The 19,631-nt window shown below is 39.6% G+C and overlaps 1 protein-coding gene across 1 annotated transcript in view; it reads left to right on the plus strand.

Annotated features, from left to right (window-relative positions):
• LOC114666480 (uncharacterized) overlaps nucleotides 1-19,631 on the plus strand; it is a 113,292-nt gene that overhangs the window by 57,608 nt on the left and 36,053 nt on the right. Inside the window, exons 5-9 of the mRNA XM_028821376.2 lie at nucleotides 2,556-2,638; nucleotides 2,752-2,859; nucleotides 12,969-13,096; nucleotides 15,521-15,677; nucleotides 16,331-16,428. Coding sequence (XP_028677209.2) covers nucleotides 2,556-2,638; nucleotides 2,752-2,859; nucleotides 12,969-13,096; nucleotides 15,521-15,677; nucleotides 16,331-16,428 — 574 coding nt within the window. The remainder of the gene's footprint in view (nucleotides 1-2,555; nucleotides 2,639-2,751; nucleotides 2,860-12,968; nucleotides 13,097-15,520; nucleotides 15,678-16,330; nucleotides 16,429-19,631) is intronic.

Below are 19,631 nucleotides of genomic sequence, written 5' to 3' on the forward strand. Positions count from 1 at the left end.
CCGGTTCACGACAGTCGTAGTGAAGTCGTCGCCCTCCTGGTTGTCTTCCTCCGCGAGACTGGAAACACCTCGGGAACTCCGTCAACTTCACCCTTTTCTCTGATTTGTCAGGAGACCCGCGTTTTATTTTGGGGATCTCCTGCTTACTCTGGGGCTTGTACACAGTTTGGGTCTCTCTATTGGAAGAAGAGAGCCCCTTTGCTGTTTGTACGCTCTTGGACCTTATTTTATTCAGAGGCAGCATCTTCAGCACCACATCGCCCTGAGAGACAGTACCTTCCAACTGCTCCGGTTTGATTGGCGCTTCCCCCGCCCCTTCTGTTACCAATGACCACTCCCTTATAGCGTGGATCAGGGTCTTGAGGTCCGGCTCGCTCCAAGAAGCCATCTCGTACAGCTGCCCCGGCTCGATCGGTCCTTCCCCCGACCACTTGGTTACCATTCCACACTCTACTGTAGGGCACACAGTGCTTTGGCACCCGCTACTTATGAAGAGCGGGCCCGGTTTACACTGCGTCCCTATTTCATTATATATGGTACCGGTTTTACCTACCTGTACCGCCAAATCAAATAATACGGGAGGCTCTCGACCAAACTGCCGTAGGTATTCATCCATCTTTCGTAACGGCGCTTCAGCCGCTGCTCCCAGCTCTCCAACAATCTTCTGTATTGTTGCCACAATCTGCAAGAAACTGTGCACGGGCTGAAGCAACTTCTCCAGGTCGCGCACGTCAAAAAAGTTATTTAATACAGCCGGAGGTATGCTCAGCAGATCACTAGCCGTACCCTCCAGCTGGGAGCCAATGAGCACGCCCACTCCTGGCGCGTGCTCTGACGGGTTCCGCAAGGGAGCCTGGGATTTGGAGTTCGTTTCGGAGGTCCGCGGTGCCGCTTTTGGCTGACGGCGATCCGTCTGTCTCAATTTATTGACGGACCGCTCAGTCATTTCCCGGACCTCCTTACCTTTTCGTGGGTTGAGCGGTGCTTCGCTCGCCTACCCTTTCACTTTCGGAAAAACCAAGTCCATCTTTTCCTGGGTGAAGACGCAAACAGCTGGACACGGACCTTCTCCTTCCCACAATCCTTCGGGGTGGGTCACGTGTCCGTCGCCTGCACCCGACATGCGGAAGTCTTTCTCGCTTGACTGCTCCACTGATGTGAGTGCACTACTGCCTTCAGAATTCACTCCTGCCTCCCGCAAAACCTCCGGATGGACCCCTGGGAGGTATGCACACGGGACAAAATGCGTTATTTTAAATAAGTTTTCAAATTCACTCCTGGCACATACCTCATTGCGATCGTCCTCTTCTGGATGCTTCTCCCGAAGCACGTAGCCGCTTTGTGGCTCATCTTGAGCGCAGGCAATGTTGAGCCCTCGACCTCCGCTGTTGCTGGCGCTCTTCTTTGTCTTCTTTTTTCCCATGACGTTCTTGGTAAAGGTGAGGTTTGGCGATTTTTCTCTGCCTGTCGTGACGCTGCCTTCTTAGGGTTCTCTGTCCACAGTAAATTTGTAAATACAGGTTCTCTGCCAAACCGACGGCCAGAGAATCCTGCCGAAACTACGCCAACTGTGACAGTTTAAGGTCTCCGTGACCCCTTGAACCCTCAGACCAGATGTCAGACACCAGATAAAAGTCCAAATATTGAATTTATTATAATAATGTGCAAAAAGCACCACTACTCTAATAAACAATAATCAATACAATAAACAATTCTCAATCCTCCACTCCCAGACGCTTAGCCACCCTGCCTCCCAACTCAGCTCAACCTCTGGGATTTCCCATCGTCCTTTTATATTCCCTGACCCGGAAGTGGTTCCAACCCTACAGTCCATGTGGTTCCTTATCACTTCCGGGTCAGATAAAAATCCTTTTCTTCATCCCGGAAGCACGTCATTTCCTTTGTCGCCTTGCTTACGACGTACTTCCGGGTTATAGGGCACACACAACTCTCTGGGCCTCCCTGCAGCGTCATCTGTTGGCCCCTGTGGTATCCAGCAGGGCTGTAAAGGAAAACTCCATCGTCCATGATTCCTTGCTGGTATTCGGGGCACTTCCATGCCGCAGGGACAGCTCAATCTGGCGGCCTGAGGGTATTGGCCGGGGTAACAGGCCAGCCATCCCTCACAATATATATATATATATACACACACATATATATATATATATATGCAAGTGGATTCAGAAAGTATTCAGATTTAGATTAAGTTTAAATGGACGAATTTACCATTTTTTTTCCAACAATCTACACTTAACAACCCATAATGACAAAGTGAAAAAATGTTTTCAGAATGGTTTGCAAATTTTCTTGAAAATCCAAAACTGACATCTCTCATTCATATGAGTATTCAGACATTTTGCTTTGGAACTTTATATCAGGAGACTGGGTGTGACCGAGTGAGTGAGTGCACAAGTGCATCTTTTGACTAGGACTGGTACCTGCCTTGTACACAAAGCTGATGGGACATGATCTGTTTTCTTATGACCCTATGATAGATTGGGAGATTCAGAAAATTAGCAGAAAAATAAATTTGTAAATGTAATTGTGTTTTGTAGGATGCAGTGGCAGTACAGCTGGAAGAAGAGCGACTAGTCAGAATCACTGAGGTTCTTAAGGAGCTGCCACGGGGTCATCATAGGTAAAAATGGTGTTAGCCTGGTTAAAAAAATAGAAAAAGCTGCACTTGTTTATAAGTATGGGCATATTCATAGAAGTTTTGGTCATTTACATTTACTTCTATTTATGTTCCAGGACTCTAGAGTTTTTAATGCGACATCTTGTTCGGATGGCTTCTTTCTCAGCAGAAACAAACATGCACTCCCGGAACCTAGCAATTGTCTGGGCGCCTAACCTACTCCGGTAAGACTGATAAAAATATAAAGTAAGTAAGTATTGTCATCAAATCAAATCTGCTCTACATGCCTTAAGATTATAACCATTTAAGTGTAACACATCAGAATGGGCACTTTAGGGGCTTATCATCTAACTCACACAAAGCCTTTATAAAGGTTATAAATGTTATATTCCATTGCAATAACTAGGTTATAAATAGATGTAATTCAAGAGGTAGAGGTAGCCTCATCAACAGATAAAGGGGTGTAAAAGGACCATTATCAGTCACACAGGAAAAATTAAAAAGAGAGAATTGGTAATGGAATGCAGCATCGAGTGCAACACCAAAACATCAATGAAAAACCTGATGCAGATGTAGTCCAACTTTTTATTTAACTGTTTGAAGCACCATTAAACCTGTGACAGGGACAATTCAAGGTGAATTAAATTATACAAGGGGGATCACCAATTGTCCATGGTGATAAGCTCAGGGCCTTCCATTTCGAAGCAAGAGTTAATTTGGTAGTCAGATTAGTAAAACAGAATAATTCATGGTGATGGGTATTAAGCAGTTGCACAGAGATATCTAAAAGAAGAGTATATGAGGTGATAGCAGAAGTAAAGAAGATAACAAGTGACATATTTGAGACCAAAAAGTCAAACACAGGAGGGCAGTGCCAGACCATGTGGAGAAATGTGTCAGGTGGTTAGGGGTGAGACCCCTTTAGAGGGTGATTAAGTAGAGTACAGTAAAGTCTATGCAGAATTCTGAATTGTGGTGTACTGGTAGACTGGATAATGTAGTATTCTATGGGGGTGTAGAAAGACCCTGGGCACAAGAGAATTCAAGGGGGGAGGTTTGTAAAGAATATTTTGAAATCATACTTAAACCTATCTGGAAACTAATAAAGAACACACTTCTCATGTTAATAATGATTCCTTCATTTTGAGTTATCTGCACAGTGATATTTACAGCCTGTAATTAAAAGATTACAGTGGTTAGTTTTACATGAAATTAAATTTTCTGTGTTTTGCACAGTGGAAATGCTTTAATTTCCTGTATTTCTTAGCTGAAAGAAGTTCTGGGACAGGGCAGTAATGTAAGTGCTAAAAGATAGATTAGCATTAAAGAAAATGACAAAGCAGTTTGCAGATTCAACAAAATCACCACTGACCATTAGAAATTTTTACTAATCAACTGTGTATTTTATGTTTAAAAAGAAGCTGGCACGATTCCAGTAGTGAATGTCCTGGTTTGCATTTTGCATTTCTTTTTATCTTCTTAGTTACATAGTGTCCTGATCAAGGTTATTACAGTTAACGAAAACTAAAATCAAAACTAAAACTATTATTAAAAAAAAATTTCATAAACTGAAATAAAATAATTAACAAAACTGAAATGAAAAACTAAAACTAAACAAAACTATAAAAGTAGCTGGAAAGACTAACTGAAATAAAATAATAAATTATGAAAAATATTTTTAGTTTTCATTTTTGAATGAATATTCTTGCTGTTTTGTTTTTAACCCTTGTAACTCTTAACTGTAAAAGAGAAAGTCATCTACCACAATCTGCCCACATATATTCATCCAGTGAACAGCAGCTGGTGATGGAGGGCAGGTGTTCATACAGCATTTGCGGTGACAGAGCAAGCTGAATACGGGCGCATAAAATGTGTGACATAGAAAGCGATTTACATGTTGCCTTTATCAATGGCTGAAATCAGAATGTGCTGGTCAACAAAACCTTTACCATATAGACAGAAAAATCACAAGTGATTAATGTTTTAGTTTATTTCTCAGGTGCCTGCTTTTCGTTGACAGTAATTCAGCTGCCACTTTGCACAGGAGAAATCACTTTTACTTTCTCATATACGAAGTATTGAGAAAGTATAGTAATCATGAAAAAATTTGACCTTGAGATTTTGATGAATCTTGAAGTTTTAGACATCCCTGAGTCTGAAAATACTGTTTTTTGGAATTATGTCTGTGTATGTATAAACATGGTAACTCAAAAAGGCAACGAGATGGATGAAATTTGGCACGTGGTTGTTACACCAAAATTGTTGATCTGTATTAACTTTTGGGCCAAATCCATCAACCAGAAGTGGTCCTTTACCTGAACATATACTCAATTTTTTTTTTTTTTTATTCAGGCAGCAGCAGAGTCCAATTTATTCAACTTTACTTTTATAATAATTGTTCAATATATTACTAATTTGATTTGCTACTGATGCTACTTTAATGTGCATAATATGAAAATATAATCATTATCTTGCAATTTACTCCTCAAATATCCATCTCCATATCTGAGTATACAAGAAAGTCTAGGAGAGACCACTCCCGATTTTTGAGAACAGAACAACACTGATCGAGAGACTGACTAGGTCATCATACAAGATCAGCATATTTCTACTGACCAATCACTTTTGCTTTAAAAACATTGTTTAACAATGAAGCGATATACTGTAAAACTTGTAAAATTCCTGAGTGTGCAACGTTTCTACTGAAACACAGGTAGGTAGACAAAGAGTCTGCCAAGTGAAGAAAAACTAAGCATACTAATGTCTTTTTTATTTATTCTATATTTATTCATTTATCTTTTTTAGTTCATGTTCACAGCTCAAAATACCTGATATTGTGTAAATAATCCAGTAGCAGAATTATGTTTTAAAATATTTATCCCCCCTTTTTTCAATGTTTCTCTCTCTCTCAAAATAGATAGCTGAAATATCATATTCTTTTTGTTAGACTTAACATCAACCATATCATACATATTGCATACCAGGGATTTTTCCTGCTTTGCATCCAAACCTACTGAGGTAGGCTCCATGTTTCCTGTGATCCTACTCTGGATAAACAGGTTTAGATAATGTATATATTGTTCTTAATCTCAGATGGTGTCTCTGTCATTTTTGTGCCCGTCCATACCCCTAATACCTGCTGTTACTCTGCTCATTAAGGGTTTACCATTCTTATACACTGGCTATTCAAGTCTCACCACCCCTAACCTTCACACTGATTCAAGTAAGTGTCCTATTCTTCCTAAGCCCCCATAATTTTCATGATCACTCCTGTCAGAAGAATCTGTTTTCTGATTTTTTATATCTTTTCAGGCCTGCAGGTGGCAAAATTCTGTCTATAAATTGTATGTACCTGAGATGGCATAAGAGATCAATATGGCTGGTAGAAAATAAAGCCCAGTATGGGAGATTTTTGAATGCAATATTGAAGGCATTCATTATAAGTACATTGTCTTGGAGCAGGATATGTTGTGTGCTGTCGACGTTTTGAGTAAAAAACCATTAAACCTTAAAATTCACATAAATTTCATTACAAATTGACCCATTCTGGGCAGTAAAAGGAAAATATAAAAAGTGCCAACAGTCAGCACAGATTTGTTCAGCAAAAATGACATAGAAAATTTTTAAAAAATATAAAATTGTGTGAAATTGTTCATATTCAGTATCTGGTTTTGAGTATGCTTGTTTTTATCAGACAAAAACAAAACCAGGTAGTAAACCATATAGTAAAGTAAGCTTCCATTAATATTAAACTCATATCCAAATCTGTTAAATATACAGTTCTGTCTGATTGTGACACAAAACTAAACTCCGTAGGACTCACATGCCATAACTACTAAAACTGAAACTAATAGATATAAAAATAAAACAGAAATGTATTTGTGAAATGAAAACTAAAAATACACAATGAAGGAAACTAAAACTAAACTAAATTTCCAAGTAAGGTCAGAAAAATATAAAAATAAATACTAATATTAAAAGGCAAAACTATAATAACCTTAGTCCTGATTTGTTTTTGGATAACATTTCAAGTTATTACTGTTGCTGTTTTGGATGTTAGCAATTTTTATAATTATTTTTGTGCCATTATTTTGGTGTTTTCTCAAGTGGTGTGGCCGCTGATTGTTATTTTCATGGGTGTAACTGTGTTGTGTAAAGACTGATGCCCATTGTTAATCAAAGAGGGTGAAGGTGATAATAAGTGATGTCATAGCACTGCTATAAAAAAAAAAAAAAAAACCATGGCAAAAGAGGTCCCAAAGACAATACAAAAATAGATGATAGATAGATAGATACTTTATTAATCCCAAGGGGAAATTCACATACTCCAGCAGCAACATACTGATACAAAAAACAATATTAAATTAAAGATTGATAACAATGCAGGTAAAAACAGACATTAACTTTGTATAATGTTAACGTTTACCCATACCCCCCCCCCCCCCCCCCCCCCCCCGGGTGGAATTGAAGAGTCGCATACTTTGGGGGAGGAACGATCTTCTCAGGCTGTCAGTGGAGCAGGACAGTGACAGCAGTCTGTCGCTGAAGCTGCTCTTCTGTCTGGAGATGACACTGTTTAGTGGATGCAGTGGATTCTCCATAATTGATAGGAGCCTGCTAAGCATCCGTCGCTCTACCACAGATTTCAAGCTGTCCAGCTCCATGCCAACAATAGAGCCTGCCTTCCTTACCAGTTTGTCCAGGCGTGAGGCGTCCTTCTTCTTAATGCTGCTTCCCCAGCACACCACTGCGTAGAAGAGGGCGCTCGCCACAACTGTCTGATAGAACATCAGCAGCATCTTATTGCAGATGTTGAAGGACGCCAGCCTTCTGAGGAAGTATAACCGGCTCTGTCCTTTCTTACACAGAGCATCAGTATTGGCAGTCCAGTCTAATTTATCATCCAGCTGCACTCCCAGGTATTTATAGGTCTGCACCATCTGCACACAGTCACCTCTGATGATCACGGGGTCCATGAGGGGTCTGGGCCTCCTAACATCCACCACCAGCTCCTTGGTTTTGCTGGTGTTCAGTTGTAGGTGGTTTGAGTTGCACCATTTAACACTAGAATTACCAGAGCCTACGAAAAAACTCGTATATCCGGCCCACCTTAAATCGCTTCTTAAATCCGTTCACACCTCTCCGCCAGCATCCTTTGTCCTCTAAATGTGCTGATAAAAGACAAGCTGCCAGCAGCCGGCTATTCCATCCCCCCACCGACTTAGAACGTGAGCGAAGTTTTCCCAGCTCACGCCTTGATTGATTATGTGGGAGTGAAGTGGAGTTTTACAGTGGAAATAAGAGATCATTGTTCTAAAGTAACCTCTGTAAACACATTGTTAAAACAGAAACTTTTTCATATTTTAGTAATAAATGTTACAAAATGTAGTAGGCATAAACTATAGAATATATAAAGCCCGAGTTCCAAAGATCAAATAAACACTTTCACAAAAGCTTCAAGAATGATTCAACAGCTTCTGTGGCGTAGCACGCTAAGAGGTAGAGCAGCTTTTCCTTGCCTCACAGACCTGAGTTCGATTCCCCGCTGGGGATGAAGTGTTGTTTTTTTTTTTCTTTTCTTTTAAACCTCAAACGGACATAAAATTTATACATTGGTATGCACTGTCAGTTACTGAGATCGTTATATTTTCATGTGGGATGCTCCTTTTCAAATATTTTTTTAACAATTGAGACTGCAATTAACAGGAACAACTGTCCTTATAACTTATTTTTAAGATCCATAACACACAGACAGACAGAGCACTGCGTAATAGAGAGACAGACAGGCAGAGAAGTCACTAGATATATAAATAAACAGGGAAGCCACGTGTACTGAAAGAAAAAAAGAACAACATGTGTGTTGTCCCTGCTGCACTGAATAAGAGAGAGAGAGAGTCAGATGGGGGGGAGGGGTGATGTTAGAGCGGGTGAGCTCATTCAGTACTACAGGAACAACGCACGTTGATCTTTTTTCTTCTTTCAGTACATGTGCCTTCCCTGTTTATTTATATATCTCTGCCTGTCTGTCTCCCTATTACGCAGTGCTCGTCTGTCTGTGTGTTATGGATCTTAAAAATAACAGTTATAAGGACAGTTGTTCCTGTTAATTGCAGTCTCAATTGTTAAAAAAATATTTGAAAAGGAGCATCCCACATGAAAATATAACGATCTCATTAACTGACAGTGCATACCAATGTATAAATTTTATGTCCGTTTGAGGTTAAAAAGAAAAAAAAAAAAAGCAACATTTTATCCCTAGCAGGGAATCGAACTCAGGTCTGAGATGCAGCAGAGCTGTTATGCTTTAAGAGGCAAGTCTTACCACACTACGCCACAGAGGCTGTTGTATTGTCCTTGAAACTTTTGTGAAAGTGTTTATTTGATCTTTGGAACTCGGGCTTTACACATTCTATAATTTATGCCTACTACATTTTGTAACATTTATTACTAAAATATGACAAAGTTTCTGTTTTAACAATGTGTTTACACAGATTACTTTAGAATAATGATCTCTTATTTCCACTGTAAAACTCCACTTCACTCCCACATAATCAATCAAGGCGTGAGCTGGGAAAACTTCGCTCACGTTCTAAGTCGGTGGGGGGATGGAATAGCCGGCTGCTGGCAGCTTGTCTTTTATCAGCACATTTAGAGGACAAAGGATGCTGGCGGAGAGGTGTGAACGGATTTAAGAAGCGATTTAAGGTGGGCCGGATATACGAGTTTTTTCGTAGGCTCTGGTAATTCTAGTGTTAACAAAGTCCTTGATTAGGTCCCTATACTCCTCCTCCTGCCCACTCCTGATGCAGCCCACAATAGCAGTATCGTCAGCAAACTTTTGCAAGTGGCAGGACTCCGAGTTGTATTGGAAGTCCGATGTATATAAGCTGAACAGGACCGGAGAAAGTACAGTCCCCTGTGGCGCTCGTGTGGTGCTGACCACAATGTCAGACGTGCAGTTCCCAAGATGCACATACTGAGGTCTGTCTTTAATATAGTCCACGATCCATGCCACCAGGTATGAATCTACTCCCATCTCTGTCAACTTGTCCCTAAGGAGCAGAGGTTGGATTGTGTTGAAGGCACTAGAGAAGTCTAGAAACATAATTCTTACAGCACCACTGCCTCTGTCCAAGTGGGAGAGGGATCGGTGTAGCATATAGATGATGGCATCCTCCGCTCTCACCTTCTCCTGATATGCAAACTGCAGAGGGTCGAGGGCGTGTTGAACCTGTGGCCTCAGGTGGTGAAGCAGCAGCCTCTCCATGGTCTTCATCACATGTGACGTCAGAGCAACAGGCTGGAAGTCATTCAGCTCACTAGGATGTGATACCTTTGGGACTGGGGTGATGCAAGATGTTTTCCAAAGCCTCGGGACTCTCCCCTGTTCCAGGCCCAGGTTGAAGATGTGCTGTAGAGGACCCCCCAGCTCCGATGCACAGACCTTCAGCAGTCGTGGCGATACTCCATCTAGACCCGCTGCTTTGCTGGTACGAAGTCTCCTCAGCTCTCTGCTCACCTGCGCTGTTGTAATTGTGGGTGGGGATGTCTCTCCTATGCTGGTATCAGCAGAAGGACGTGTGGAGGGTGCAGTACTCCAAGGTGAGAGTGGGTTAGGGTGGTCAAAACTGTTAAAGAAGTTGTTCATTTGGTTTGCTCTCTTCACGTCTCTCTCGATGGAGGCACCCCGCTTCGAGCTGCAGCCAGTGATGATCTTCATCCCATCCCACCCTTCCTTCATGCTGTTATTCTGCAACTTCTGCTCCAGCTTTCTCCTGTACTGCTCCTTCGCTGCCCTGAGCTGGACTCTAAGTTCCTTCTGCACACGCTTGAGATCATGCTGATCACCGCTTGAAAAGCCCTTTTCTTCTGGTTCAAAAGGCCCTTGATGTCACTTGTAATCCATGGCTTGTTGTTAGCATAGCAGTGTACAGTTCTTACTGGAACTACAATGTCCATACAGAAGCTGATGTAATCAGTAGTGCAGTCAACAACATCCTCAATGTTCTCACTATGTGATCCCTGCAGAATATCCCAGTCTGTAGTTCCAAAGCATTCTCTCAGAACCTTCTCTGCCTCAGGGGACCACTTCCTGAATGAGCATGTGGTTGTAGGTAGAACCCTCAGTCTTGGTTTGTAGAGAGGCTGAAGCAGAACCAGGTTATGATCTGCTTTCCCATGCGCAGGCAGCGGGGTGGCGCTGTATGCTTGTTTAACGTTTGCATACAGTAAATCAATAGTCTTATTTCCCCGGGTGTTACAGTCCACATACTGGGAGAAGGCAGGTAATGTTTTGTCCAGCATCACATGGTTGAAGTCTCCAGCGATTAGCACAAGTGCCTCATGGTGCTGTGTTTCTAACTTAGCAACAGTAGTATGGATGATGTCACTCGCTGTCTCCACGTCCACCCGAGGAGGGATGTAAACAATAACAACAATGACGTGTCCAAACTCTCTGGGCAAGTAATAGGGATGCAAACTTACGGCCAACAGTTCGATGTCCCTGCAGCAAGTGGAGACTTTGACGTTAATATGTCCAGCGTTACACCACCGTTTATTAACATAGAGAGCGAGTCCTCCTCCTTTGTGCTTCCCGCAGGTACTTGCATCTCTGTCCGCACTAACTGTGCTAAATCCAGGTAGATCCACGTTAGCATCTGGGATGGTGGTAGTTAGCCACGTTTCGCAAAAGCACAACAAACTGCATTCTCTGTAGGTTCTGACATTTTTTCACCAACGCAGCCAGTTCATTGATCTTATTTGATAGTGAATTCACATTTCCCATGATCACAGAAGGCACCGAAGGCTTAAAACGCCACTTTCTCGCAAGCCGCTTCATTTTTAGCTTAGTGCCGGCTCTGCTGCCACGATACCGCCTTCTTACCTCGTCGGGTAAATAGGGAACCACACCGGCACTGGCATTTGTTCTCAGCGCTCGAAGTTGAGTACTTGAATAGACGAGTCTCAGCGTGTAAAAATCCATGTCCACGTTGTAAAAGTAAGTATGTCCAGGGAACGAATCCACATAAAATAAAGTGATAGGAGTGATCAATAAAATAGAGAAAAATAAAAGTAGAAAAATAAAGTCGTACACGGAGCTGCTGAAAAGGGTTAAAATAAAGGGTTTAGTATGGTAATGATGACAGCAATTTAGAACAATGTAATGGTGTAAGAAATGTTACGTAAAATACAGAAAACTAGGGGAAGATTTATTTTTATAAGAAGCATGAAAGATGTTGATATAACTTTGATTGTGTTTGGATAAGATGACAACATTCAGTACAATAATGGGTATCATGTCTCGGCCTGTTTAACGGCACACCTTTTGCCATATAATAAAACCTCCTTCCTGATGCTCAATTTTAAGTCTTTTGTAGCAAGAAACAAAATTAATACAAGTAGTTGTTGCTCATCCAGTGTTTTACCTAATAGAAACAATTCAGTAAAGAAACCATTGGGAAACATCAGATTAGATTAATGAATAAGGCTGTGTGATGTTCACAAACAAGTGAAAGACAATATTAAGTTTTCCATTGATCTTTTCTAAAAGAATCACATAGAAAAAAAACTTCATTCCATAATGGAGCAGTCTTAAACCTTAATCTTAAATCACCCTTCCTTAAATATTTAAACATGAGTTTCTAAGTACAGTATGAACTAAACCACTTAATAACAATGCCTGACAACTCAACATAATTCTCAAACATTTTTATTTTTAACGTGTACTGGTTTAATGGAGCTTGATAATGGATGGTTGAATGACTTTATGGTATCAATTTGTGAATTCTTTGACTGTCACAGCATATACATTGGCAAACAACAGATCTTGAAAGGTATAATATAAAAGCAAGCAACAACAAGTGCATTGTACTGTTTTTGATCACAGTAGATATTAGCCTAGCACAGCCTTTTTTTTTAAAGACACTTTAAAAGCAAATTTGTACACCTGAAGACAAGTTCCTGGATCTCTTTAAATGATGATTTGTTAGAGGGTTTAAAATAAATATGCAGTTGCTGATGAGTTACTGCTGTCAAGAATGAAAATCTTCATTTTTGTGGTTTTTAAACTGTAAATCAAAGTACAAATGGAACATTTTAATTAAAATTCTCACAGTAAGGAAGAAACTGTTCAAGTGACAAACAGTAACATGTTATCCTCTACCACATAATGAGCATGTTTAGCATTTTTCACAAGCTAATCTGGTTTGAGACATGTGCCTGAGGGCATATCTGTTATCGGGTGTGTTTGAGTGATGATGTCACAATCTTACATTTTGATCATTTTTTCCTATTGTAATGCCATTTACCTCTACTTTGTTATTTTTATGAGCAGGTCTAAAGACATTGAGGCCACAGGTTTTAATGGTACAGCAGCATTCATGGAGGTCCGCGTCCAGTCCATAGTGGTAGAATTCATTTTGATGCATGTGGATCAACTGTTTAATGATGCTGGCACAGAAAGTAAGAAAACTGTAACTACCCTACCTTTGTTTTTTCCTCTCTAATGGTTGTGTTTGTTTTATATTTACCTGTGTTTTGCTGATTATTCTTATGAATATATTTAAAACACATCCTAACTGAACAACTAAGACTTTCCCAAAAAACCTATCATGCAGTATTTCCAATGAAATGCTTAAAAGGGCTGTTAAATTGATATCTTGAGAATTAAGGAGAGACCGAACATAAAGTGAGTCACATCTAGGGATGCTAAATGGTGTGTTCTGCTCTAGTTACTATAAGAATACATTATAACTGGTTCATTTATAGACACTGACTGAAAAGGTAATGGCCATATTTGTGCTGTCCATGCTGTTCATTCTTCCCTTTATTCTTGGCTGTTACATGAAGTTGACAGATTGTGCACCAGTCTGTTATAGTGGAAACCTAGAGTAAATCAAAAGAGGGATAAAAAGAAATGAGAAAAGTGTTACAAAGGGAGGGTTCACTAACCAAAAACAATGAATGCAAAAAATACCAAAGTTTATTAAAAAAATTATTTACTTATACAAAAGACACTAAAGATAGATGACCTACTGTAAGAGTGAATTCAACAGTATGAAGAAAACAAACAGAAAGCAAGCCCTATCTACTCACTGGGCCTAAGTGAATGGGTATAAGTGACTGTTTATCTGTAGAAATGGCTTACTCAATAATCATATCATTGATGACACATGCACTGACAACTCCTTTGCTCTCCCTGTAATTCTCTCTCCAACCTCTGGCCACATTATCTCTTTACCAGTTGAATATTTGTTCTAGCTTACCTCTTGACACCAAGGCCTAAACTGACAAATATCAGTTTTTAATCCCTGGGGTTATTTATAGGTACTTACAGAAATTTTCTTACCAGAGCTCCCTTTTGCGTGCATATATAACTATTCATTCCCAAATCCAAAAACATCAGGCAACCCAGCGGGGCACATTGCTGTCTTCACTCCATAATGTTCATCATAGCCTCATCAATTCCACGTAGGGACCCTCTTTTTCCAACAAATGGCTTTAGGAAACTCTCATGGTGTCTTGCTCATCCCTTTGACATCTTTCTCTCTTTAGTGGCCACAGTGCTATTAGTTTGCGGCATTCTTTAAGCCTATTATATAAGTACATATCTCACTCTCAGTGGCTACTTAGATTCCTTGCCCACTTAGAGAAGGTACCAAGTTACTGCGAACTATGTCCCTTTTCTATCTTTCCTTAATTGTTATAAATGTTTTGCTCCAATTTTGAAGGGCATCATCTGGGATTTCATAAATTTATATCCAGTGAACTCACAAACTAATAAAAGGGGAGTAATTAAAAACATTGAAACAAAAATCATTAAAAAAATTGAAACTCAGTGAAAACATCAAAACATTTATAGATTTCCATTAAGCAATTCAGAGTCTGCAAAAATGATTATCATCTTCACTTTCTAAAGAACTGACCTACTTGCTATTTATAAAGCTTAACTACCATCATATTCTCTTCTTATTTTTAGTGGAATTATCATTTACAAGCCCTGTATATATTACAAAAATGTGCACCTGAAGCCAAAATAAAATAAGACATTGGACCAACTTTTACATAAAATAAGACAGCAGTCCAATTCCAGCTGACAGGGGGCTCACCCAGTAAGCTAACAAACACATTTTTTGGGATGAAAACTATGGAACTTGGAGCAGAATCCACACATAAATGGAAATAACATGCTAACTTCAAATGCAGAGAGACAGGAAGCAAGATTTGAACTGAGGAAGCTTGTTCCATGAGGCAACAGTTCCACACACTGCACCACCATGCCATTTAATTTGCATGTATAGTCAGTAAGTAAGAATGTAATTACTCTGCTTTGAGGCTGGGTGCCAGCTATTTGCAAAACCAAGCAGAATCTTGCGTACGCACAGGGTGAGGCTGCTGTGAAAATATGGGTGGCTTTACACCAAATTTAGTTCTAATACATCTCAAAGTGTGTGTGGAAACAGGCGTATGCAACATTTTTGTGTGTACGCACCATTTATACATGAGGTCCCAGGTCTTCTGAGACAATGTGCCCTGAACAGAATAACATAACAGTGGACATGTTTGGCATAAACTGAAGACAGCATTTCAGGACAAGAACCTCATACCAACTGTGAAGCATGGTGGTGAAAATATCATGGTTTGGAGTTACTGTTTTGCTTAAGGGTCTGGAAGCTTCATCTTTGAGTAGAATCTGTCATCTGTCCTAAAATTACAGTTGAATCAGAAATAGCCCTTACAACATGATAATGATCCAAATCATATTAGCAAATCCACTAAGGAATGTGTGTCCTTCACAAATGGATTGTAGGAGATTTTTTTGTGTGCCAGACATAAATGGTAAATGATATATTCTTGTGCATTGAAATATGTGCTTGTTATTTTCAGGTTATTACAGAGAAAGAAGGAAGTCCTTGCCTTCTCCAACAATTAACCCCGAGGAGCCTTTTTTCCGATCCTTTCCAATTCCTAGCCAAATGAGTCCTGGAGATGCACCTCCCCCAATTAGACCTTATCATGCAATCATCGAGGTACCAGACACCAAGTGAGTCTTCACTCCAACAGTTTGTATTACTGCCTGTCTGATTTGCCTAGTTACATCCATGTTTTGCAAACTAGCAATGACAAATCCTGGAATGGGCACTTAAAATGCAAATTAAAATGAATGTTGTTCTATTTAAATGTATTTGGATTCAAATAGCCATCCCAATCACCACATATGTGGAGTTCTCCCCGTGCCCCTATTGGTTTCTTCAGGTGCTTACTTGTATTTCCTCCCACACTTCACACATGAGCCATTTAGGTTGAACTGTGTTCAGTATCAGTTCGAAGCTGACCTGATGTGGATGTGTTGGATTTTGTTTAGAGCTGGTTACCTCCACTAGACTGAGGATAAATGGATTGTAACTGGTAATTCGGAAGAGTGTATGTAATATTTGGCTTCTTGGTAATGCAGTGGTGGTAATTAGTTAACAACTCTTGGTCTGACATCAATATATGCACACTACCATGTGCTGTCATCCTGAAGTGCATACAGTTGACTTCATGATGGAAGTGGGTTTAGAAAATTAGTGGAAAAAGTGAAGATACCAGAAGTAAAGTGTTTTCTGTAAGTGTGCAAAGGTTTCATCATTAAAGATCTAATTTAGTATTTTCCAACTGAGTCATTTATTATTTTGTGGCATTTTTGATTTACAGGAGGAAAGGCTCCATAAAAGCAAAAAAGTGGAAATCAATTTTTAACCTGGGTCGATCAAGCAATGAAACAAAAAGAAAAGGGAAGACCGAGGAGAAAGGTAAGAACTGATAAAGAATTATTCAGAATAAATTAAATGTTCTGTCTCATCTAACCAGGCAGGGAAAGTGTATTTGGGATGTAGATTAACAAAGCAATTTAATCTATGAATAAGTTGCTTTAAAATATAAACACTTCTTTTTTCATCTTTATTCCTGTTTTACATTTAAAGGTCATTTCTCCAATTTACCCCATTCCTGTCGAATGCATTGTTCATCAGCTTGTTAACACTTTTCAGTCAGTGACCTTTTCATAGTATGGGGTGCCAGCCTAGTGGAGCACAGTGAATTATCCACAAGGTGAAAAACTAAGATAGTGTAAATGTCCTTTTTAAAGCATTTGAAAGACATCAACAAGCCCATCTCACAAATAATCTCATTCATAGCGATTTTTTAAAAATTTCTTGTGAAAATGCTTTTCACAATTTGAGAAAACAGAAAACGTAACCAATCAATCAATAATTAACTCAATCTTTTTGTTATACTGCATATCTACTCAATGCTTTTGTTATACTACCACACAGCAGAAGATGACATTATAATAAACAATCCAGTATACTGTAGCAATACATGAAAAAGCCAAGGTTAAAGATCAAACATGTATCTTTTACACAAAGGATTTATCAAAACTCCAGTAGGCAACACAAGGCTTAGTGAGCTTTCTATAAGGTGAATGGTGAAGCTTTGGGATACATAAAGAAAGAGAGGAGGCCATAGCCACATATGGTGGATATGCTGAACTGTTTGACTTCAGTGCTTCAGAGGTGTGTAGCAGACACTTGATTCTTCAATCGAATTGACAGGTCTTATGTTATAGTGTTATTACAGTCACATATACAGAGTACAGTGAAATTCTTACTTGCAAGTGCTAATCAACATGGAACACATCACTACTCCCCAGCCTTAATTTGAAACTTCTCAGCTTAAAGACAAGATGACTTGTGTATCACACTCAATATACAAAATACAGTATATGCCAAACACAGAAGTGAACTTTCAACTGCATAGAGTGGACCAGAATTTGCATACTTCAAAAAAGAATATGCAACAACTTGGCATCTTTAATGATGTAGTAAAAATAAACTCAAGGGAAAGTGCAGAATGTTGTATTATTTCAACACTTTTCCAACCTGGTGTTTACATTTAATGTAAACAAGACATACAAGCAGCAGATCTACAGTATATCAAGTGAGCAGTGAAACCAGGAGCATCAGTTGTAACCTGCCTGCCTTGATTCCTTTGTCCAGGCAGCATTAATTGACCTTCTGTATTGCACATTTGGAGTTACAAATTTGTAGGTATTCTTTAAAACCTGCTACAGATCAATAAGTATATCACAAGGCTATAAAGTTACAACATTCACCTCTGAGGTGGAAGCATTAAATAAGGCTAATAAAGGTAAGAATGACAGTGTAGGTAATGCAAAGGATGGAGTGAAAAAGGCAGAATCCACGTTTTAGGAAATGTTACCCGTTTTTATTCAGTTATGGGAGAAACATGTTGTGAAGTTCATCAGTATAATTTTTCATATGCTTATGAGGATTTAATGGAAAGTGCTGAAAATCCTTTAGCAGCAAGATCAAGCAAAGTGAGTTTTAATTATGGATCCATCAACAGCTATAGTAAGAAAAAAATATGTTAAAGAAACATTTCTGAGGTTAGTTGGAGTCAGAATCTAGACTGGAAAAACTGAAACAGGTAGTCATCAGTTACTGTATATTGGTTCAGCTGAGTGCAGACTAAGCCTTCATAAGTCTTGAGCATACAATACAGTTTACAGTTTATTTTTGTATAGCCAAAATCACACAGGAAGTGCCGCAATGGGCTTTAACAGGCCCTGCCTCTTGACAGCCCCCCAGCCTTGACTCTCTAAGAAGACAAGGAAAAACTCCCAAAAAAACCTTGTAGGGAAAAAATGTATGAAACCTTGGGAAAGGCAGTTCAAAGAGAGACCCCTTTCCAGGTAGGTTGGGCGTGCAGTGGGTGTCAAAAGAAGGGGGTCAATACAATACAATGCAGTACACAGAACAGAACAATTTCTCAATATAGTAAGAAATAAAAAATATAAATTTTAGAAGTACAGAGCAGAATTTAACAGTAGATGATATATCCCATAATAAGATTTGGATTTGTGTAGAGTCCTGGAGACCTCATCCTTCAAGCTGCCTCCCCCGTTTGGCCATTCCACGGCTGAAACAGTGCTGGGCCAGCCAATCCGATGAAAGGACCCCTCTTTCCCACGATTCCTGCAATCCTCCATCTGGGATGACTTTTCCTTAGGCAGGCAAAACAACTTGGCAGGTGGGCCGTGGCACCAAGTGCCACATTTGAGTACCGAGAAGAAAAACAGAATAAGTGAGGGTTATTATACAATTATAACTGTCATGTTACTTATGTTTAAGTGCTAATGACTAACAACAGAGATGCAGTCTGTACAGTTAATCAGCAGCTCTAGTCAGGATATGCTAAACTGAAGTAGTGAGTCTTCAGCCGGGATTTAAAAGCTGAGACCGAAGGGGCATCTCTTATAGTAGCAGGCAGACCATTCCACAGTTTAGGAGCGCTGTAACTAAAAGCTCGACCTCCCACTGTTATTTTATTAATCCTTGGAATCATAAGCAGACCGGCATCTTGAGATCTTAATGTGCGCTCAGGTTTGTAAGTCATGATAAGTTCAGACAAGTAAGCCGGACCTCGACCATTTAATGCTTTATATGTTAAAAGAAGGATTTTGAAATCTGCCCTAAACTTAACCGGGAGCCAGTGTAAGGATTTAAGAACTGGAGTTATGTGTTCGTATTTTCTTGTTCTTGTAATAATTCTTGCAGCCGCATTTTGGATTAACTGGAGGCTGTATAAAGAACAGTTTGAACATCCAGTGAACACCGCATTGCAGTAGTCAATCCTACTAGAGATAAATGCATGAATTATTTTCTCAGAATCCTGTTTATTTAAAAAGCATTAAAGGAAGATTTCAAATCTGTGCATAGAAACTAGAATAACAGTTCTAATGAATATACAGCAAGACCTGAAAATGTGAATAATTAGAGAGTGAGGGCTCAGAGCTCTCTCTGTCTTACCTGGTTTGACATCTGTTCACATTCTAGGAAGGAATTTTTGAACGTATGTCAATTTTTCTTCAGAACAGACACTGTATTGTGCAGCAATAAGTCACTTACTGATACAAAGTCGTTGTTAAGGTCTT

The sequence above is a fragment of the Erpetoichthys calabaricus genome, chromosome 16, assembly GCF_900747795.2.
Source record: "Erpetoichthys calabaricus chromosome 16, fErpCal1.3, whole genome shotgun sequence".
Taxonomy (NCBI): Eukaryota; Metazoa; Chordata; class Cladistia; order Polypteriformes; family Polypteridae; genus Erpetoichthys; species Erpetoichthys calabaricus.